General features: G+C 44.0%; 1 protein-coding gene across 1 annotated transcript; it reads left to right on the top strand.

The window, feature by feature from the left end:
• The first annotated feature begins 2603 nt into the window (after positions 1-2603).
• On the top strand, positions 2604-11193 carry LOC103280970 (platelet-activating factor receptor-like). Its single transcript, XM_062962090.1, has 2 exons — positions 2604-3109; positions 8355-11193. Exon 2 carries the CDS (start codon positions 8365-8367, stop codon positions 9382-9384), a length of 1020 nt encoding a protein of 339 aa, XP_062818160.1. The 5' UTR covers positions 2604-3109; positions 8355-8364; the 3' UTR covers positions 9385-11193.
• Positions 11194-19126: the final 7933 nt, after the last annotated feature.

Here is a 19126-nt window from a genome sequence, read left to right as displayed (position 1 = left end):
ATTAGAAAGAAAGCAAATCAGTTTCCCAGCCTTGGCACAGACGAAGGTAGGGCCATGTGTGGCAAAATAATATCAGAATTATAGTCAAGATTATGCCATTATATGGCATAATTACAAATGAGGAAAATGCACAAGCAAGGAAACAATGCTGCAGTGTGCTTTTGCCGAAGGAAACTGGGAAGTGTCATTCCCTTCTCACGCACTTCATTGGGTTAAAACTACTGCACTGTAGTGCATCTACACTGTAGAATGAATGCAGTTTGAGACCACTTTAACGGCCATGGTTTAATGCTAGGGAATCTTGGGATTTGTAGTTTGGAGAAGCCCCAGCCCTCTTTGGCAAAAAAAAAGTACATTCCACAAATATATAAACCCCTCTTGCCTCGTTTCCAGCAGACCTCGGGATCACTGCCATAGATGTGGGCAAAACGTCAGGAGAGAATGCTGGGTTCAAACTGCCGACCTTTCAACCGGCCAGATTTTTCTGCAGCGCAGTGGTTTAGCCTGCTGTGCATAGCCACATACCATAACATATGTAGCATTATAACCTGGCCCATATCCATATTGAAAATCGCCCTGTCGATTTGCTGGGCTTGGCCCCATGTGAGCCGCTCCAAGTCCTCATTGGGGAGATGGAGGCAGCATATAAAAATAAAGTTGTTATTATTATTATTATTATTATTATTATTATTATTATTATTATTGTATGACACAGCAAACAAGATAGATATGCTGGACCTCGTATCACAAAATCACAAGTCGGACACTTCCCAAGCGTTTAGGACTGTGTGATGTATCTTCGGATGATGCGTGCAGATCCCAGTCGGGTGGCCTTTTGCAGTTGGCAGATCATAATTTTGTCAATGTCTATTGTTTCCAAATGTCGGCTGAGATCTTTTGGCACGGCAACCAATGTGCCCATCACCACCGGGACCACCTGCACTGGTTTCTGCCAGAGTCTTTGAAGTTCAATCTTGAGGTCCTGAGAGCGGCTGAGTTTTTCCTGTTGTTTTTCGTCAATGCGACTGTCACCTGGGATGGCGACATCAATGATCCAAACCTTTTTCTTCTCCACAACTGTGATGTCTGGTGTGTTGAGTTCCAGAACTTTGTCAGTCTGGATTCGGAAGTCCCACAGTATCTTTGCATGTTCATTTTCCATGACCTTTGCAGGTTTGTGATCCCACCAGTTCTTTGCTGCTGGGAGGTGGTACTTGAGGCATAAGTTCCCATGAATCATTTGGGCCACATAGTTGTGCCTCTGTTTGTAGTCTGTCTGTGCGATTTTCTTATAGCAGCTGAGAATGAGGTCAATGGTTTTGTCGGTTTCCTTGCACAGTCTGCATTTTGGGTCATCAGCTGATTTTTCGATCTTGGCCTTCATTGCCTTTGTCCTGATGTCTTGCTTCTGGGCTGCAAGGATCAGGCCTTCTGTCTCCTTCTTCAGGGTCCCATTCATGAGCCAGAGCCAGGTCTTCTCCTTATCTGCTTTTCCTTCAATTTTGTCAAGGAACTTTCTATGCAATGTTTTGTTGTGCCAACTGTCAGCTCTAGTTTGCAGTGCGGTTTTCTTGTACTACTACTACTACTACTATTATTATTATTAGTATTATTATTTTATTGTATGACACAGCAAACAAGATAGATATGCTGGATTTTGTATCACAAAATCACAAGTCGAACACTTCCCAATTGTCTAGGACTGTGTAAAGTGTTCTGTGTAAAGTGTATAATAATAATAATAATAATAATAATAATAATAATAATAATAATTTACACCCTGCTTCTATTATTATTATACTATTTATTCACACCCTGCTTCTATTATAATTTTCATTTATACTCTGCTATAATAATAATAATAATAATAATAATAATAATAATAATAATAATAATAAACCATTGATCATCTCCTCAGCTGCTGTAAGAAAATTGCACAGACAGACTACAAACAGAGGCATAACTGTGTGGCCCAAATGATCCATTGGAACTTATGCATCAAGTACCACCTGCCAGCAGCAAAGAACTGGTGGGATCAAAAACCAGCAAAGGTCGTGGAAAATGAACACGCAAAGATACTGTGGGACTTCCGAATCCAGACTGACAAAGTTCTGGAACACAACACACCAGATATCACAGTTGTGGAAAAGAACAAGGTTTGGATAATTGATGTCGCCATCCCAGGTGACAGTTGCATTGATGAAAAACAACAGGAAAAACTCAGCCGCTATCAGGACCTCAAGATTGAACTTCAAAGACTCTGGCAGAAACCAGTGCAGGTGGTCCCGGTGGTGATGGGCACATTGGGTGCCGTGCCAAAAGATCTCAGCCGGCATTTGGAAACAATAGACATTGACAAAATTACGATCTGCCAACTGCAAAAGGCCACCCTGCTGGGATCTGCGCACATCATCCGAAAATACATCACACAGTCCTAGACGCTTGGGAAGTGTTCAACTTGTGGTTTTGTGAAACGAAATCCAGCATGTCTATCTTGTTTGCTGTGTCATACAACATCGTTGTGTCAATAATAATGATAATTTCTATTATTAATAATTATATGTTTATTATTTACACCCTGCTTCTATTATTGTTATTAGATTGATTCAATTTGTAACTCAGGACTGCCTGTATTTCCATTCCTGGCTTTTGAAGCAAATGTGCAGCTGGGCTCACTTCTTTGATCCAACCAGCACTCAGTGCTTTGCACATCGCAACATGATGTGTCCCATTTGGAGCTCTGCTCCATTTGCAGACCAGCTTTGATTCTCTTTGAATGGAGGAAGCAGGTGGCCCTCGGTGTTTGGGGCTGGACTGGATGGCCCCTTGATTCCCCGCCGCCTTGTGATGCCATATTCTTCGGGGAATCCAGTTTTACATACATGCACAGGTGCCTCTCTCCGCAGCCAGCTGCTGCCTCGGCACAATTGGAAGGATTAACCTCTGACATGGGGCTGGGTTTGAGAAGGAGACGGGGGCAGAAAGAAAGAGAAAGAAAGGAAGGAAGGAAGACCACAAAGAGAGAAGGAACATCTGATGCACAGAAGCGAGGCAGCAAGAACTGCAGGGCTTCGTAGCAGAAGGACAAAATCCGGACCATCCTGGAAAGGTAAGAGTCCCATCCTTAAATTCTTCAAGGGGAAAGAGCCATCGTTGCAATGAGAAGGATCATACAGGGCCAAGTGCTGTTTCTTTTTTCTTTTTTAATATTTTTTTATTAAAGTTTCAAATATTAAATACTAGGCATGTCCGATCGATGAAAAAAATGTTTCAATTCTCGTTTCTAAAGTAGGGGGCACTGGCGCTTCGATATAGAAAGTATTTCCGATTTTTTCACCCAAAAATTTCGGATATTTCCGAAAATTCATAATGATTCTAAATGTTTCTAAAATGACGGACGCGCATGCGCAATCGCTACACACCGGGCTCGTATGGCAATCTTCCATGTGGACGCAGAGGACGTTAGCCCCCACCTTTGCGTCCATCGTGGAAGCTTCTGATTGGCTGGGGAGTGGCAGCCATATTAGTCTGCACTAAGCTCCCATTTAAGGTAGGTTGCAGAAACAAAAGAAATATTTAAAAAAAATTTGGGGGGGGGGGGGGGGAAATTAACGAAACATTAAGAGACAATTAGAAAATGGGCCGACAGTGGTTCGAATTACATTGCTGGTTGTGCTGTGAGACAATGTCTCAGAATTCATATCAAAAAGCGAGAACAATCCAAAATAATTCTGATATACGATTCAAAACGATTTTTTGGACATGTCTATTAAATACAGCAAAAGTGTGAGAACAATTTTTCGATACGAAAGTTGGGTGAAAAGATGGATTAAATCAAGAATAAAATTGGAAGAAGAAGAAAAAAAAGAGAGAAAAGAAACCCACACCGACAGTTCATCAAAATCCAAAAAAGAAAAGGAAAGAGAGAAAAAAAATGAAAATAAGAAAAATATTTTTTTTAAAAGAAAAATAATAATTAAACTTCCGTTCTTCCTCCTTATGTCCTTAATGATATGGGTATAAATCCATACCCCTGTTAAGTTCAGTAGAAAATACACAATAATATTGTTTGAGTCTTTTCCTCTCTTCTTGATACTTCTGATGTACATTAGAGTCTCACTTATCCAACATAAACGGGCCGGCAGAATAAATCCAACATTCTGGATTATCCAAGCATTTTTGTAGTCAATGTTTTCAATACATCGTGATATTTTGGTGCTAAATTCGTAAATACAGTAATTACTACATAGCATTATTGTGTATTGAACTACTTTTTATGGCAAATTTGTAGTACAACATAATGTTTTGGTGCTTAATTTGTAAAATCATAACCTAATTTGATGTTTAATAGGCTTTTCCTTAATCTCTCCTTATTATCCAACATATTCGCTTATCCAACGTTCTGCTGGCCCGTTTATGTTGGATAAGCGAGACTCTACTGTACATGTAATAATAAATAGAATAAAATAATAAATGCAATAATAATAATAATATCAGAGTGAAATAATAAATGTATTATTATTATTTTATTGTATGACACAGCAAACAAGATTGACATGCTGGATTTCGTATCACAAAATCACAAGTCGAACACTTCCCAAGTATCTAGGACTGTGTGATGTATTTATTTTTATTATTATTATTATTATTATTATTATTATTATTATTATTATTATTATTATTTTATGACACAGCAAACAGGATAGATATGCTGGATTTCGTTTCACAAAATCACAAGTCTAACTCTTCCCAAGTGTCTAGGACTGTGTGATGTATTTATTATTATTATTATTATTATTATTATTATTATTATTATTATTATTATTATGACACAGCAAAAAAGAAAGATATGCTGGATTTTGTTTCACAAAATCACAAGTCAAACACTTCCCAAGTGTCTAGGACTGTGTGATGTATTTATTATTATTATTATTATTATTATTATTATTATTATTATTATTATTATTATATTATGACACAGCAAACAAGAAAGATATGCTGGATTTCGTTTCACAAAATCACAAGTCGAACACTTCCCAAGTGTCTAGGACTGTGTGATGTATTTATTATTATTATTATTATTATTATTATTATTATTATTATTATTATTATTATTATTTTATGACACAGCAAACAGGATAGATATGCTGGATTTCGTTTCACAAAATCACAAGTCTAACTCTTCCCAAGTGTCTAGGACTGTGTGATGTATTTATTATTATTATTATTATTATTATTATTATTATTATTATTATTATTATTATTATTATTATTATTATGACACAGCAAAAAAGAAAGATATGCTGGATTTTGTTTCACAAAATCACAAGTCAAACACTTCCCAAGTGTCTAGGACTGTGTGATGTATTTTCGGATGATGAGTGCAGATCCCAGTAGGGTGGCCTTTTGCAGTTGGCAGATCGTAATTTTGTCAATGTCTATTGTTTCCAAATGCTGGCTGAGATCTTTTGGCACGGCACCCAGTGTGCCGATCACCACCAGGACCACCTGCACTGGTTTCTGCCAGAGTCTTTGAAGTTCAATCTTGAGGTCCTGAGAGCGGCTGAGTTTTTCCTGTTGTTTTTCATCAATGCGACTGTCACCTGGGATGGCAACATCAATGATCCAAACCTTTTTCTTCTCCACAACTGTGAGGAATAAAATAATAATGATAATAATAATAATAATAATCATTGATCATATCCTCAGCTGCTGTAAGAAAATCGCACAGACAGACTACAAACAGAGGCACAACTATGTGGCCCAAATGATTCATTGGAACTTATGCCTCAAGTCCCACCTCCCAGCAGCAAAGAACTGGTGGGATCACAAACCAGCAAAGGTCGTGGAAAATGAACATGCAAAGATACTGTGGGACTTCCGAATCCAGACTGACAAAGTTCTGGAACACAACACACCAGACATCACAGTTGTGGAAAAGAACAAGGTTTGGATCATTGATGTTGCCATCCCAGGTGACAGTCGCATAGATGAAAAACAACAGGAAAAACTCAGCCGCTCTCAGGACCTCAAGATTGAACTTCAAAGACTCTGGCAGAAACCAGTACAGGTGGTCCCGGTGGTGATGGGCACACTGGGTGCCGTGCCAAAAGATCTCAGCCGGCATTTGGAAACAATAGACATTGACAAAATCACCATCTGCCAACTGCAAAAGGCCACCCTACTGGGATCTGCACACATCATCAGAAAATACATCACACAGTCCTAGACACTTGGGAAGTGTTCGACTTGTGGTTTTGCGAAACGAAATCCAGCATATCTATCTTGTTTGCTGTGCCATACAACGTCGTTGTGTTGATAATAATAATAATAATAATAATAATAATAATAATAATAATAATAATAATAATAATAAAAAATTGGGCCAAACAGGCAGAGAATTCTTCAGCGGTAAAGTAAGGGGAGCTGTGCCCGAGGATGCAGAGCAACGACTTACCAAAGGACAGGACCAGAAAGAGTCTCCTTGGGTGGGTAGAACAAGGAGGAGGCTTGGCTAAGCAAGGCATTGCAGCACAGCTGTTCCCTGTGGTTTGGCCTGGAGACCCGGGTGGAAACAGGTGAATGGACTGGGCAGCCAAGGAGTCCCTTTGGCCTCTGCAGCTGCGCCTGGAGCCAGCCTCCGTGTCTCCAGAGATGGGTGGCAGCTCTCCCAGGCATCTCTCGCAGCTGTGGTGCTTCCTCATCATCAAGACCTCTTTGGGCTTCAGAAAGGGGTGCATGTTGGCGGCACAGCTTAGAGAGTTGGGAAGGAAGTCTTGGATCGCCTGGAATGTGAGTGGGCTTTCTCTCCGTTTCAATAGGTCCCAGCTGAGAACTTGAATTACAAGTTCTGCCAAGCCACACATTTTTGCCAACTGACTGTATATACTTGAGTGTAAGCCTAGTTTTTCAGCCCTTTTTTAGGACTAAAAAACCCCCTCCTTGGCTTATACTCGGGTGAGGGTCCTGGTGGGCTTATATTCAGGCCGGCTTATACTCCAGTATATATGGTATATTTATTATTTTTCTCTATTATTATTGGTATTGTTACATATATTATTTTACTCTATTAATTATTATTATTACATTTATTATTTTACTCTATTATCAGTGTTACTTTTACATTTATTTTACTCTATTTTTATTACTATTAATACATTTATTATTTTACTTTATTTATTATTACATTTATTTTACTGCATTTATTATTATTATTTTTATTACATTTATTATTCCACTCTATTATTATTAAAAGGATACATAAGCACATTTACATTGAAGAAGATGAGAATAATGATTTAATCACAAATGGGCGGCCAGGACTGGGATGGGCGGAGTTACGAGCTCTGAGGCAGGGCTGAGCTTCTATCCCTGTCCTGGACACAGGGGGCGGGGCCTGAGTAGGGGGCGGGGCCTCTTCCCAAGTGTCTGACGGGGCTGAACCTCTATATCCTGCCCCTATGTTCTAACAAGTGCCTCAGGGGTGGTATACAGAGGCTCTTGGGAAGAGGTCCTGCCCTTAGCCCTGCCCTTTAGTCCTAAAAGGCCTCTCAGGAGAAATATAGAGGCTCAGCCCTGTCTCAGGCTCTTGGAAGGAGGCCCCGCCCCCTTCCCTAGCTCCACCCTCTGTGTCCCAACAAGCGCCTCAGGAGAGGTATAGATCCTCAGCCCTGTCTCCGGCACTTGGGAAGAGGCCCCGCCCCCACCCCTAGCCCCGCCCTTTAGTCCTAAAAGGCCTCTCAGGAGAGATATAGAAGCTCAGCCCTGTCTCAGGCTCTTGGAAGGAGGCCCCGCCCCCTTCCCTAGCTCCACCCTCTGTGTCCCAACAAGCGCCTCAGGAGAGGTATAGATCCTCAGCCCTGTCTCCGGCACTTGGGAAGAGGCCCCGCCCCCACCCCTAGCCCCGCCCTTTAGTCCTAAAAGGCCTCTCAGGAGAGATATAGAGGCTCTGCCCTGTCTCAGGCTCTTGGAAGGAGGCCCCGCCCCCTTCCCTAGCTCCACCCTCTGTGTCCCAACAAGCCCCTCAGGAGAGGTATAGATCCTCAGCCCTGTCTCGGGCTCTTGGGAAGAAGCCACACCCACTCCTCTAGCTCCACCCCCTTTGTCCTAACAGGCACCTCAGGTGCTCAGCCCTGTCTCCGGCACTTGGGAAGAGGCCCCTCCCCTCCTCTGGCCCCGCCCTTGTGTCCTAATAGGTGCCATCACCACCCCCCGGATCCCTTCAGCGCCCACTGGGGGGCGGTAGTGCCCACTTTGGGAATCACTGGGTTACAGGCTTTTCCTACTTCTGAAATGTGTCCCTCTCCCTTCACATTTTGAACTGATGTTGTATCCCTTTCTTTTTGTCGACACAGGAGCATTGGGATGAATAACTCCACTGGCACATGGCTTGTGGGCGGGCGTTGCCTTCTTAGTGACCCCGTCCAGTTCATCCTGGTGCCGGCCGTCTACTGCCTGGTGCTGTGTGTGGGCTTGCCGGGCAACATGGCCGCCCTCCTTGTGTTCCTCCAGAGCGGACGGGTGCGCAAGGCCATCCGCATCTACCTGCTCAACCTCACCCTGGCGGACATCTTCTTCAACCTCACCCTGCCCTTCTGGATCCCCTACTACTGGGCAGAGGGCCACTGGGTTCTGCCCGAAGCCTTCTGCCGCTTGGCTGGGGCCACCTATTATTTGGCTACTTACAGCGCCATGGCTTTCATGACCCTCATCAGCTTGAACCGCTATTGCACCGTGGCCAAGATGGAGCTGGCTTTGAACAAGCCCCGGGGAGCATTGGTGGGGTGTACCTTGGCCTGGGGTCTGTGTGCGGCTTGTGCCGTCCCCTCCTTGGCTACTCAGCAGACCCACCAGGACGGGTCGCTCCACACGAAATGCTTTGAGGAACATACGGGACGGAGGAGCTATGCTTACGTCATGGTGCTTCTCTTCGCGGCCTCCTTCTTGGTGGTCTTGGGGGCCTACATCTCCATCATGAGGTCCCTCTCGGTTGCCACCGGGCCCTGTCAAGGTGGACACCGCCGCCGGGCTCAAGTCATGGTCCTGGGCATGCTTTTGGTGTTTGTGGTCTGCGTGGCTCCCTACCACCTCTCCCTGGTGCCTTGGGTGGTCAACCGGATGTCCAGTCCATTCGGTGGACCCCCGTCATTCCTGGACAACCTGCACATGCTCAGTGTGGCTCTCTTGAGTCTCAACAGCTGCATTGACCCACTGATCTACTGTTTCGCTATCAAGCGTTTCAGGGCAGATCTGTGTTTGATGGTGCGGAAGGTCACCAGGTGTCGTCGACTACGTTCAAGACCATCTCAGCCATCACCTTTACCACCGGCATTGGAAAACAAATTCCCACTCAACTTCAGGTCGTCTTCCTTAACCTCCTCATAGCTTGGCTTTGGGAACATTATTATATGTTTGACCACCAAAGGGATCCCCAGATCTCAGACGTTGGCGCTAGGGTTCTAGGCCTGGACCTTCTCCTCTGGTTCTCAGGATGAGGAACCTCATGGCCTTGAAAAGTGTGTATGTGAGACGTTGTGTTGCTTAATTTTGTCCTCTGTACAACTGTAGTTCATGCATTGTGCTCAGTATCATCAAGGGGATGCCTCTTGTAACATAACATCAACGTCTATATATTGGTTCTAGATCTTGGGAACGGAAGCTGAAATCTCAAGTTCAGGAGATGGAACCTCAAGGTGAGGGACAACTCTAACTACCAACCCCCAGAAATCCTCAAATTTCTTCTAATTCAGGTCTTGGGATCATCACTTTTTCAGACAACAGCTTCTTTGTACTCGGATTGCAGCGATTTAGGCCAGTGGTTCCCAAACTTATTTGGCCTACCACCCCCTTTCCAGAAAAAATATTAGTACCCCCTGGGGGGCGTGGCTTAGAGAGGTGGGCGTGGATCCTGCTCAAGAGGGCAGGGCTGAGCCTCTCCCCTAGTCCAAGATGCAGGGCTGGGAGGGGGAGGTGGACGGGGCCACAAATAGGCAGAGGACTGGGATGGGTGGAGTTACGAGCTCTGAGACAGGGCTGAGCTTCTATCCCTGTCCTGGACACAGGGGGCGGGGCTAGAGGAGGGGGCGGGGCCTCTTCCCAAGTGCCTGATGGAGCTCAACCTCTATACCCTGCCCCCGTGTTCTAACAAGCCCTTCAGGGGAGGCATATAGAGGCTCAGCCCTGTCTCAGGCTCTTGGAAGGAGGCCCCGCCCCCTTCCCTAGCTCCGCCCTCTGTGTTCCAACAAGCGCCTCAGTAGAGGTATAGAGGCTCAGCCCTGTCTCAAGCTCTTGGAAAGAGGCCCCGCCCTCACCCTAAGCCCCACACTTTAGTCCTAAAAGGCCTCTCAGGAGAGGTATAGAGGCTCAGCCCTGTCTTGTGCTCTTAGGAAGAGGCCCCGCCCCCACCTTTAGCCCCGCCCTTTAGTCCTAAAAGACCTCTCAGGAGAGCTATAGAGGCTCAGCCCTGTCTCAGGCGCTTGGAAGGAGGTCCCGCCCCCTTCCCTAGCTCCGCCCTTTAGTCCTAAAAGGCCTCTCAGGAGAGGTATAGAGGCTCAGCCCTGTCTCAGGCTATTGGTAAGAGGCCCTGCCCCCACCCCTAGCCCCACCCTTTAATCCTAAAAGGCCTCTCAGGAGAGCTATAGAGGCTCAGCCCTGTCTCACGCTCTTGGAAGAAGGTCCCGCCCCCTTCCCTAGCTCCGCCCTTTAGTCCTAAAAGGCCTCTCAGGAGAGGTATAGAGGCTCAGCCCTGTCTCAGACTCTTGGAAGGAGGCCCCTCCCCCTTCACTGGCTCCGCCCTCTGTGTCCCAACAAGAGCCTCAGTAGAGGTATAGCTCCTCAGCCCTATCTCAGGCTCTTGGGAAAAAGCCATGCCCCTCCACTATCCTGGCCCCCGTGCCCTAATATGTGCCATCACCGCCCCCCTGGATCACTACAGCGCCCACTAGGGGGCGGTAACGCCCACTTTGGGAATCACTGATTTAGGCAAACTGAGGCTGAAGGGAGAAAGTTGTAGGAGGGTCCTACAAGACCAGGTCCTTGTTGTGCCTCCCAAAACAACACTCTGAGCCCAGAGTAATCAAAGAGCATTTTTTAATAATTATCATAGTCATTATTGTTATCATCATCATCATTATAATAATAATAATTATAATTCCCAATACGGCTAAATTCGTTACAATAAAAATGGAAACCACATGGCACAGTCACTGTACAGCATTTTTTGTTTGTTTGTTTGTTTTTGTCTTAGCGAGTGGAAGGCCTTCCGCTCCCAGGCACATTTGCTAAGTACTAAGGTGTGGACGGAGACTGAGCTCAAGAGGAGGAACCTCTCTTGGTTCCCTGGCGTTGAGAAGACAGAGTGGCCACCAAGAGGGGAGGAGGTGGTCTGGGTCACGGTCCCTTTGCATCTCAAGCTTCAGATGTAGAGGCCAAGAAACCTAGGAGAAGGCCCTGAGATCCACCTTAGGTGTGAGATCTTCCTAAGACATGAAGATAGGGGTGAAATCCCTCCAAAGGAAAGGATGATAGGTGAGAAGATTTGGAACACATTCTATTGGGATGTTGTCCTACAGAAGTCCTACTGAGATGATGACGTGGTTTCAGATAGTGATGGAACCCAAGGAAGAGAACTTCTTCATGGTTGTGCCCATAGTATCATAGGCTCTTTTGAGAGGCACAAACCCAATAGCCAGACCTAGATAGGGGAGACCTATTGGGTTTCAATTGATCTATTCTAGTTTGGAGTACTGATGGGACTCATAGACCCTCCAACATTTTGCAGATGTTGATGGAACGTTGGTCAGAGCTGAAATAATTACTATTAAGGAAGAATACAAAAACTAAGACAGGCTCAACCCTATGAGGAAGGACAATCTTCTGCCCCGTTGAACTCAATTTGCAGCAACAAAAGTATGTTGAGGACAAAAATTTGGAAGAGAAAGAAACTGGGACATTTCATTAACTGTTGTTAAAGCCAGATGAGAGAGGGTTGATCAGGAATGCGATGCTGAGTTAATTGAGTGCAAACTATTTTTGCAATTCGGACTCAAGTTTGCAGCAACTTAAGTTAAGCTGAGGACAAAAGTGGGAGGAGAAGGAAAACCGGGTCATTTTGCAAAGTGAGATGAGAGAGGATAGAGCAGGGCTGCTCAGTTGATGGAGTGCAAAGGATGCCTGCCGTAGATGTGGGCGAAACGTCAGGAGAGAATGCTTCCGGAACATGGCCAGACACAAACCAACATTAAGAATGGTTTCCTTGAATATATATATATATTCAAGGAATATATATATATATATATATATATATATATATATATATATATCTCAAGGAATATATTCAAGGAATATATATATATTCAAGGAATATATATATATATTCAAGGAATATATATGTGTATATATGTATATGTATATATGTTGGGTTGCTGTATGGCCATGTTCCAGAAGCATTCTCTCCTGATGTTTTGCCCACGTCTATGGCAGGCATCCTATATATACACAAATATGTGTACGTGTGTGTGTGTGTGTGTGTATGTATGTGTGTGTGTTGTGTGTGTGTGTGTGTGTGTTGTGTGTGTGTATAATTCTCTCCTGATATTTCGCCCACATCTATGGGAGGCATCATAGTATATATAGTATGTATATATATATATATATACACACACACACACACACACACACACACACACACACATACACACACACATATATATATGTGTACGGTGTATGTATGTCTCTGTGTATGTATATATATGTGTGTGTGTGTGTGTGTGTATATATATATATTTCTCTCCTGATTCTCTCCTGATGTTTCACCCACATCTATGGCAGGCATCATATATGTATACACACACATATGTGTATGTGTGTGTGTGTGTGTGTGTGTATGTATATGTGTGTGTGTGTGTGTGTGTATATATATATATATATATATAAATTCTCTCCTGATTCTTTCCTGATGTTTCACCCACATCTATGGCAGGCATCCTATATATATATATATAGACTGAAATCTTCGACTGGTAGGTTGTTCATGAAAAATATCACAACTAGATAATCTTGAAGACTTTTCCAAATTTCAAATTAACCACCTCTTCTCCTCTGAACCCATGGATACCTTGAACTGAGCCTACTTTCAAGGCAAAAATATATTGGATCCCAGTCCTACAAGGCTGACCTAAACTCAGAGGCCAATGCGTGAAAAGGGAATGGCGAAGCCTTAAAGAACGGATGTATCAGAATTATTGCAAAAGAAATCTCTCTACAGAGAATTCCTTGTATTCATTTCGTCTTGTCTAAGGGCACCGCCATGTGGTGAAGAAACGGAGCAAGCAAACATTTTGTTCCTTTGGGAAAGCAAAAGCAAAGCAAAGGAAAGGCAGGAAGAAAGAAAGGACAAGGCGATGTATCTTTGATAGTAGAAACTGCCTCAACATAAAAGATCTCTTCTGGGTCTGTTCCTAAATGCATTTTCTTTCCCCATTGCGGTTGTTTAAAAAATGGTATATATTTGCCCTGGATGCCTTTGTGGACAGAAGGGCACTTCATCAATATATATATCTATATATATATATAATATTTAAAATAACAATCATAAATAGTGCTACAGTGGTACAATGATTTACAACTCTCTGGTTTCTGGTCTTGGTTTAGAAAAGGTAAATAAAATATCCCAGTCAGCCTTTAGCGTTTTGTGCTTGTTGGTCATCCGGAATCCTTCGGGACAGAAGTGATATCAAAAGTCCTGCAGAAGAAGGAGGAGAAGAGCAGCCATGGAAATGGTGAGATATCACTTCCATCCTGGGACCTGAAAACAACCGGAGAGTGCCGTGCTTACCCGTGTGGTTCTCCCGCCTCCAATGGTCCAGAGGTCCTTGATGGTCCAAACCATGATGGAGGCCACACGCCCAGGATGCCAAGTGGTCCATAGTCCCTGATCCTGATCTAGGCACAGTTCTTGGGGTGGCTCGGAACGGTGTTCTTTTCATGCCCTTCTTGGGCCCTTGACTCCTGGAGACACTCTTCCAAGTCATCAGCGTAGGGTTAAGAAGAAAAACAAAGATCCCCCTCCGGAAAGGTTTTTCACAGTGCGGTATGGAGCTCCCGGGTTTGAGACCTCAAAAAGTAGCGCTTGAGCTCTCTCTCCATAAAAAAAACAACAACGCTAGATGGCCACCAAATCCCCGCTCCCCTTTTTAGGCAGGATAGCTTTGCACTCATCCACCTCCGCAGTTGGGCAGACATTTGGTTGACTTCTTCCATTGCTACATTGTCAAGGGAACCGGGATGGTGGTGGTTGAGTAGTGGTGAGCAGAAAGACATTGGATGGATTCAGGGAAGGATGAGAACAATGAGGACCAAGCAGGAGAAGGACAACCATGGAGATCCAAAGGGTAGCTGAGGGTGGAAGACCCAATGTCAGTTGGGTGGTGTTTCCATGCGATATTTTAATTCAACTTTAGAAGAGCATTTACTGTAATGAAGACCTGGAGTAGATGCACCATCCCATTGACATTGATACCAGCCTTCATTGGCCAAAGGTGACCATCAGCAATGCCTTTGGTTCACCTCAATCTACTAGTCTCCACTGACCAAAGGTGACCATCAGCAATGCCTTTGGTTCACCTCAATCTACTAGTCTCCACTGACCAAAGGTGACCACCAGCAAAGCCTTTGGTTCTCCTCAATTTACTAGCCTCCATTGACCAAAGGTGACCATCAGCAATGCCTTTGGTTCTTCTCAATCTACTAGCCTCCATTGACCAAAGGTGACCATCAGCAATGACTTTGGTTCTCCTCAATCTACTAGTTTCCACTGACCAAAGGTGACCACCAGCAAAGCCTTTGGTTCTCCTCAGTCTACTAGTCTCCACTGAACAAAGGTGACCACCAGCAAAGCCTTTGGTTCTCCTCAATCTACTAGTCTCCACTGACCAAAGGTGACCACCAGCAAAGCCTTTGGTTCTCCTCAATCTACTAGTTTCCATTGACCAAAGGTGACCTTCAGCAATGCCATTGGTTCTCCTCAATCTACTAGCCTCCACTGACCAAAGGTGACCACCAGCAATGCCATTGGTTCTCCTCAATCTACTAGTCTCCACTGACAAAAGGTGACGATCAGCAAAGCCTTTGGCTCTCCTCAATCTACTAGACTTCATTGACCAAAGGTGACCACCAACAATGTATTTGGTTCTCCTAAATCTACTGGTCTCCACTGACCAAAGATGATCATCAGCAATGCCTCTGGTTCTCCTCAATCTACTAGCCTTCATTGACCAAAGGTGACCACCAACAATGTATTTGGTTCTCCTAAATCTACTCATCTCCATTGACCAAAGGTGCCTTCGGTTCTCCTCAACCTACTGCTATTTCCTCAGACCCAGTAATTCCTTACTTCAGCTCCCCATCTTCTCGCCATTTCACCTATATCCCCCATAAGAAGAAAAGGCAGTGTATGGTTTGGCGGGTTATGCTATCAAAGATGGGGAATGGGACTTGGTGGTTCGATTTCAAGTTGTACTTCCAGCCCTTGAGTTATCTTGGCGATGAATGTGTGATTCTCTTCCTCCCACCCCAAGAAGTGATCCTAAGGTCTAAAAAGTTTTATCTCACTGTTCTTAAATGAGAGATGTTTTCTTTGCCTGAGCAGGACCTTCCCAACCCACCTCATCTTTTTATTTAATTTGAGGTGACATTTGGTGGCCTCTTGGAGGTATGTGAAGCCATCTCACTCCATTTTGGAAGTTTAACAAAACGCCTAGATATCCTTCCTAGATGTGCAGAATCCCACATATTTGTCATGTGTTATACAAAATTCAGCAGCCATTCTAGGCTCAGCTTTCTGGGATATATAAAGACATAAACAGAAACCTATCAACTTTGTTCTAGGCCTGACCTCCCATGCCCTCTTTATAAAGCCATGCAATTGCTTTGTCTTTCCATTTTGAATGTTTCTCTGTGTCTATATGAATAAATAGATGAATGAATGCAGCTACAACGTTCATTTCTGAAAAAGACCCAGGCGGATGTAGTGCTTAGAAGCCAACAACTCTCCAATTTACGTTCCTTAGGACCATTGGGGACCAGGCTATGGGCAAGAGTTAGAAGCACTTTGGTGATCCTATAGAAAACCCTACATGGGGCAAATTGTTACTAGAAAGGCATATTCTCTCTCATTGTTTTCCCAGGTCCATCCCAGAAAAAAGATGCCGAGAGTTGAGTTTTGGGATCCTAGAGGATCTGGAGGTCTCAAATGGATGAACCACAAGCCACGTTTTCCCTACCCTGGAATAGAGTATGACTCCCCTTATCTATGGAGGACATGTCAACTGGACCATGGTTACATGAAACCACTGAGACAATAAACACCATTACATTCTGGTCTCAGCATACGGCAGAGTTGCATCGGAGGATCTAGAGATTCCTAGGAATTCACTACTAGACCTACACAACTCTGCAGTGACTTCAAGAAGACCTAGGCCATTTCTAGAGAGACCATGTGAAGCCACAAATAGGGGTTATGAAGCAAAGTGGCACAGAAACTAGAAACACCATTAAATTCTGGTCCCAGTGTACCACAGAGTTGTGTTGAAGGACCTAGAGACTCCTAGGAATATATTACTAGACATACACAACTCTGCAGTGACTTCAACAAGACCTAGACCATTTCTAGAGAGACCATGTGAAGCCACAAATAGGGGTTACGAAGTAAAGTGGCACAGAAACGAGAAATACCATTACATTCTAGTCTCAGTGTACCACAGAATTGTGTTGAAGGACCTAAAGACTCTTAGGAATATATTACTAGACCTACACAACTCTGTGGTGACTTCAACAAGACCACAGAGTTGTGTTGAAGGACCTAGAGACTCCTAGGAATATATTACTCGACCTACACAACTCTGTGGTGACTTCAACAAGACCACAGAGTTGTGTTGAAGGACCTAGAGACTCCCAGGAATATATTACTCGACCTACACAACTCTGTGGTGACTTCAAGAAGACTACAGAGTTGTGTTGAAAGACCTAGAGACTCCTAGGAATATATTACTCGACCTACACAACTCTGTGGTGACTTCAAGAAGACTACAGAGTTGTGTTGAAAGACCTAGAGACTCCTAGGAATATATTACTCGACCTACACAACTCTGTGGTGACTTCAAGAAGACCACAGAGTTGTGTTGAAGGACCTAGAGACTCCTTGGAATATATTACTAGACCTACACAACTCTACTAAGTCAAGGAAGACTCACAGATGGTTTTGCCAGTTCCTTCCTTTGAAATATAGTCTGGTGTTCATTGGCGATCTCCCATTTAAGTACTAACCATGGCTGAACCTACTCATTGGAAGACCATTCTTCCAGGAGACACAGCAGAAGGTAAGGAGAACAGGACTCTCCTCTTTTTAAAGGCCTCGGAGTGATGAGTGCCAAAAGAGTGGGATGTATTGTTTTGGTGGCAACACAAATGGAGAGATTTCTTCTGCAAGCAATCTATAGGCCAGCAGAGAGCAGTGTAGTATTTCTTAATAATGCATGCATTGCTCTGCTGCCTTAAAAGGATTTAACTAAATGGGTGCTTAAGGGAAACAAGAGGGAGGCTTCTGTGCTGAGCATAAGGTTTGAAAATGCAGGAAAAGTTGAGTTTCTTCCACATTTCAAGGCCTGGATTGGAATGAGGAGCAGAAAAGCATGTCTGTTGACTATTAGTGGGGTGTAATGTTTTGAGTATTGGGTAATAATTTGTCTATATACATCAGGGGTCCTCAAACTTTTTAAGTGGAGGGCCGATTCACAGTCCCTCAGACTGTTGGGGGGCCGGAATATGATGAAATAGTCCAAAATTAGGATTGTTGCCGTGTGCCTTCAAGTCATGTCAGACTTAGGTCAACCCTAAGTCTAAAGTTTAGGACAGGGGCCAGGTAAAGGACCTTGGAGGGCCATAGTTTGGGGACCCCTGATCTAGACAATCTCATAAGACCATAGGTAAGCAAAGAGACCTCCAAAGACCATCTAGATGGGCTCATAAGATCATAAGTAAGGAAAGAGACCCTTAAAGGCCATCTAGACAGTCTCATAGGACCATAGGTAAGGAAAGGGATCCTCAAAGGCCATTTAGATGGTCTCATAGGACCATAGGTAAGGAAGGTGACCTCCAAAAGCCATCTAGATGGTCTCATAAGGCCATAGCTAAGCAAAGAGACTTTCAAAGACCATCTAGATGATCTCATAAGACCATAAGTAAGAAAAGAGACCCTCAAAGGCCATCTAGATGATCTCATCAGGCCATCAGAAGACCATAGATAAGGAAAGGGACCCTCAAAGGCCATCTGGACGGTCTCATAGGACCATAGGTAAGGAAAGTGATCCCCAAAAGCCATCTAGATGATCTCATAAGACCATAAGTAAGCAAAGAAACCTCCAAAGACCAGAGAGACTTAGGTCAACCCTAAGTCTAAAGTTTAGGACAGGGGCCAGGTCAATGACCTTGGAGGGCCGCGTCCGGCCCACGGGCCTTAGTTTGGGGACCCCTGATATCTATCTATCTATCTATCTATCTATCTATCTATCTATCTATCTATCTATCTATCTAATATCTATCTATCTATCTATCTATCTATCTATCTATCTATCTATCTATCCACATAATAAAAGTGCAAATCTGTATTTGTATACATCACACACACAGCCTCCAGATTCAATAAACAGGCTATAGTTCCTAGTATTGAGAAGCCAAGTCACTCTCTCCAAGGACATTGCAGGTTACAGTGAGCACATCCCAGCGTTCCTTTCTCTCCCTATTTGCATGACCCCGCCCACTGCCTCTCTCATAACCCTTTCCTACCCTTTCCTATGGCACACACCAAACAGAGGAATGGATCAGCAACTGAACATACTAGAAAAGTTTGGGAAGTATTCACCATGATTTATAAGAGTCGTATGGACTGGGATGTATAGTTCACTTGCAATCTAAGAGCACTCCAAACTCCGGCAACGATGGAACCGGAACTAACTTGGCCCACAGACCCAACACGGCCAAATTGGTTTTTCTGAGTCCACACTGCCATATATTCCAGTCCAAAGCAGATCATGTGGGGTTTTATATAGTTGTGTGGAAGGGGCCTTGGCAG

Source organism: Anolis carolinensis, unplaced genomic scaffold, assembly GCF_035594765.1.
Source record: "Anolis carolinensis isolate JA03-04 unplaced genomic scaffold, rAnoCar3.1.pri scaffold_10, whole genome shotgun sequence".
Classification (NCBI taxonomy): Eukaryota; Metazoa; Chordata; class Lepidosauria; order Squamata; family Dactyloidae; genus Anolis; species Anolis carolinensis.
Note: the sequence above shows the minus strand (reverse complement) of the source record. Positions and strands in the feature narration are given on the sequence as shown.

Excerpts from the sequence above, each read along its gene's own strand:
- LOC103280970 (XM_062962090.1), top strand. The coding sequence starts at position 8,365 with ATGAATAACTCCACTGGCACATGGCTTGTGGGCGGGCGTTGCCTTCTT.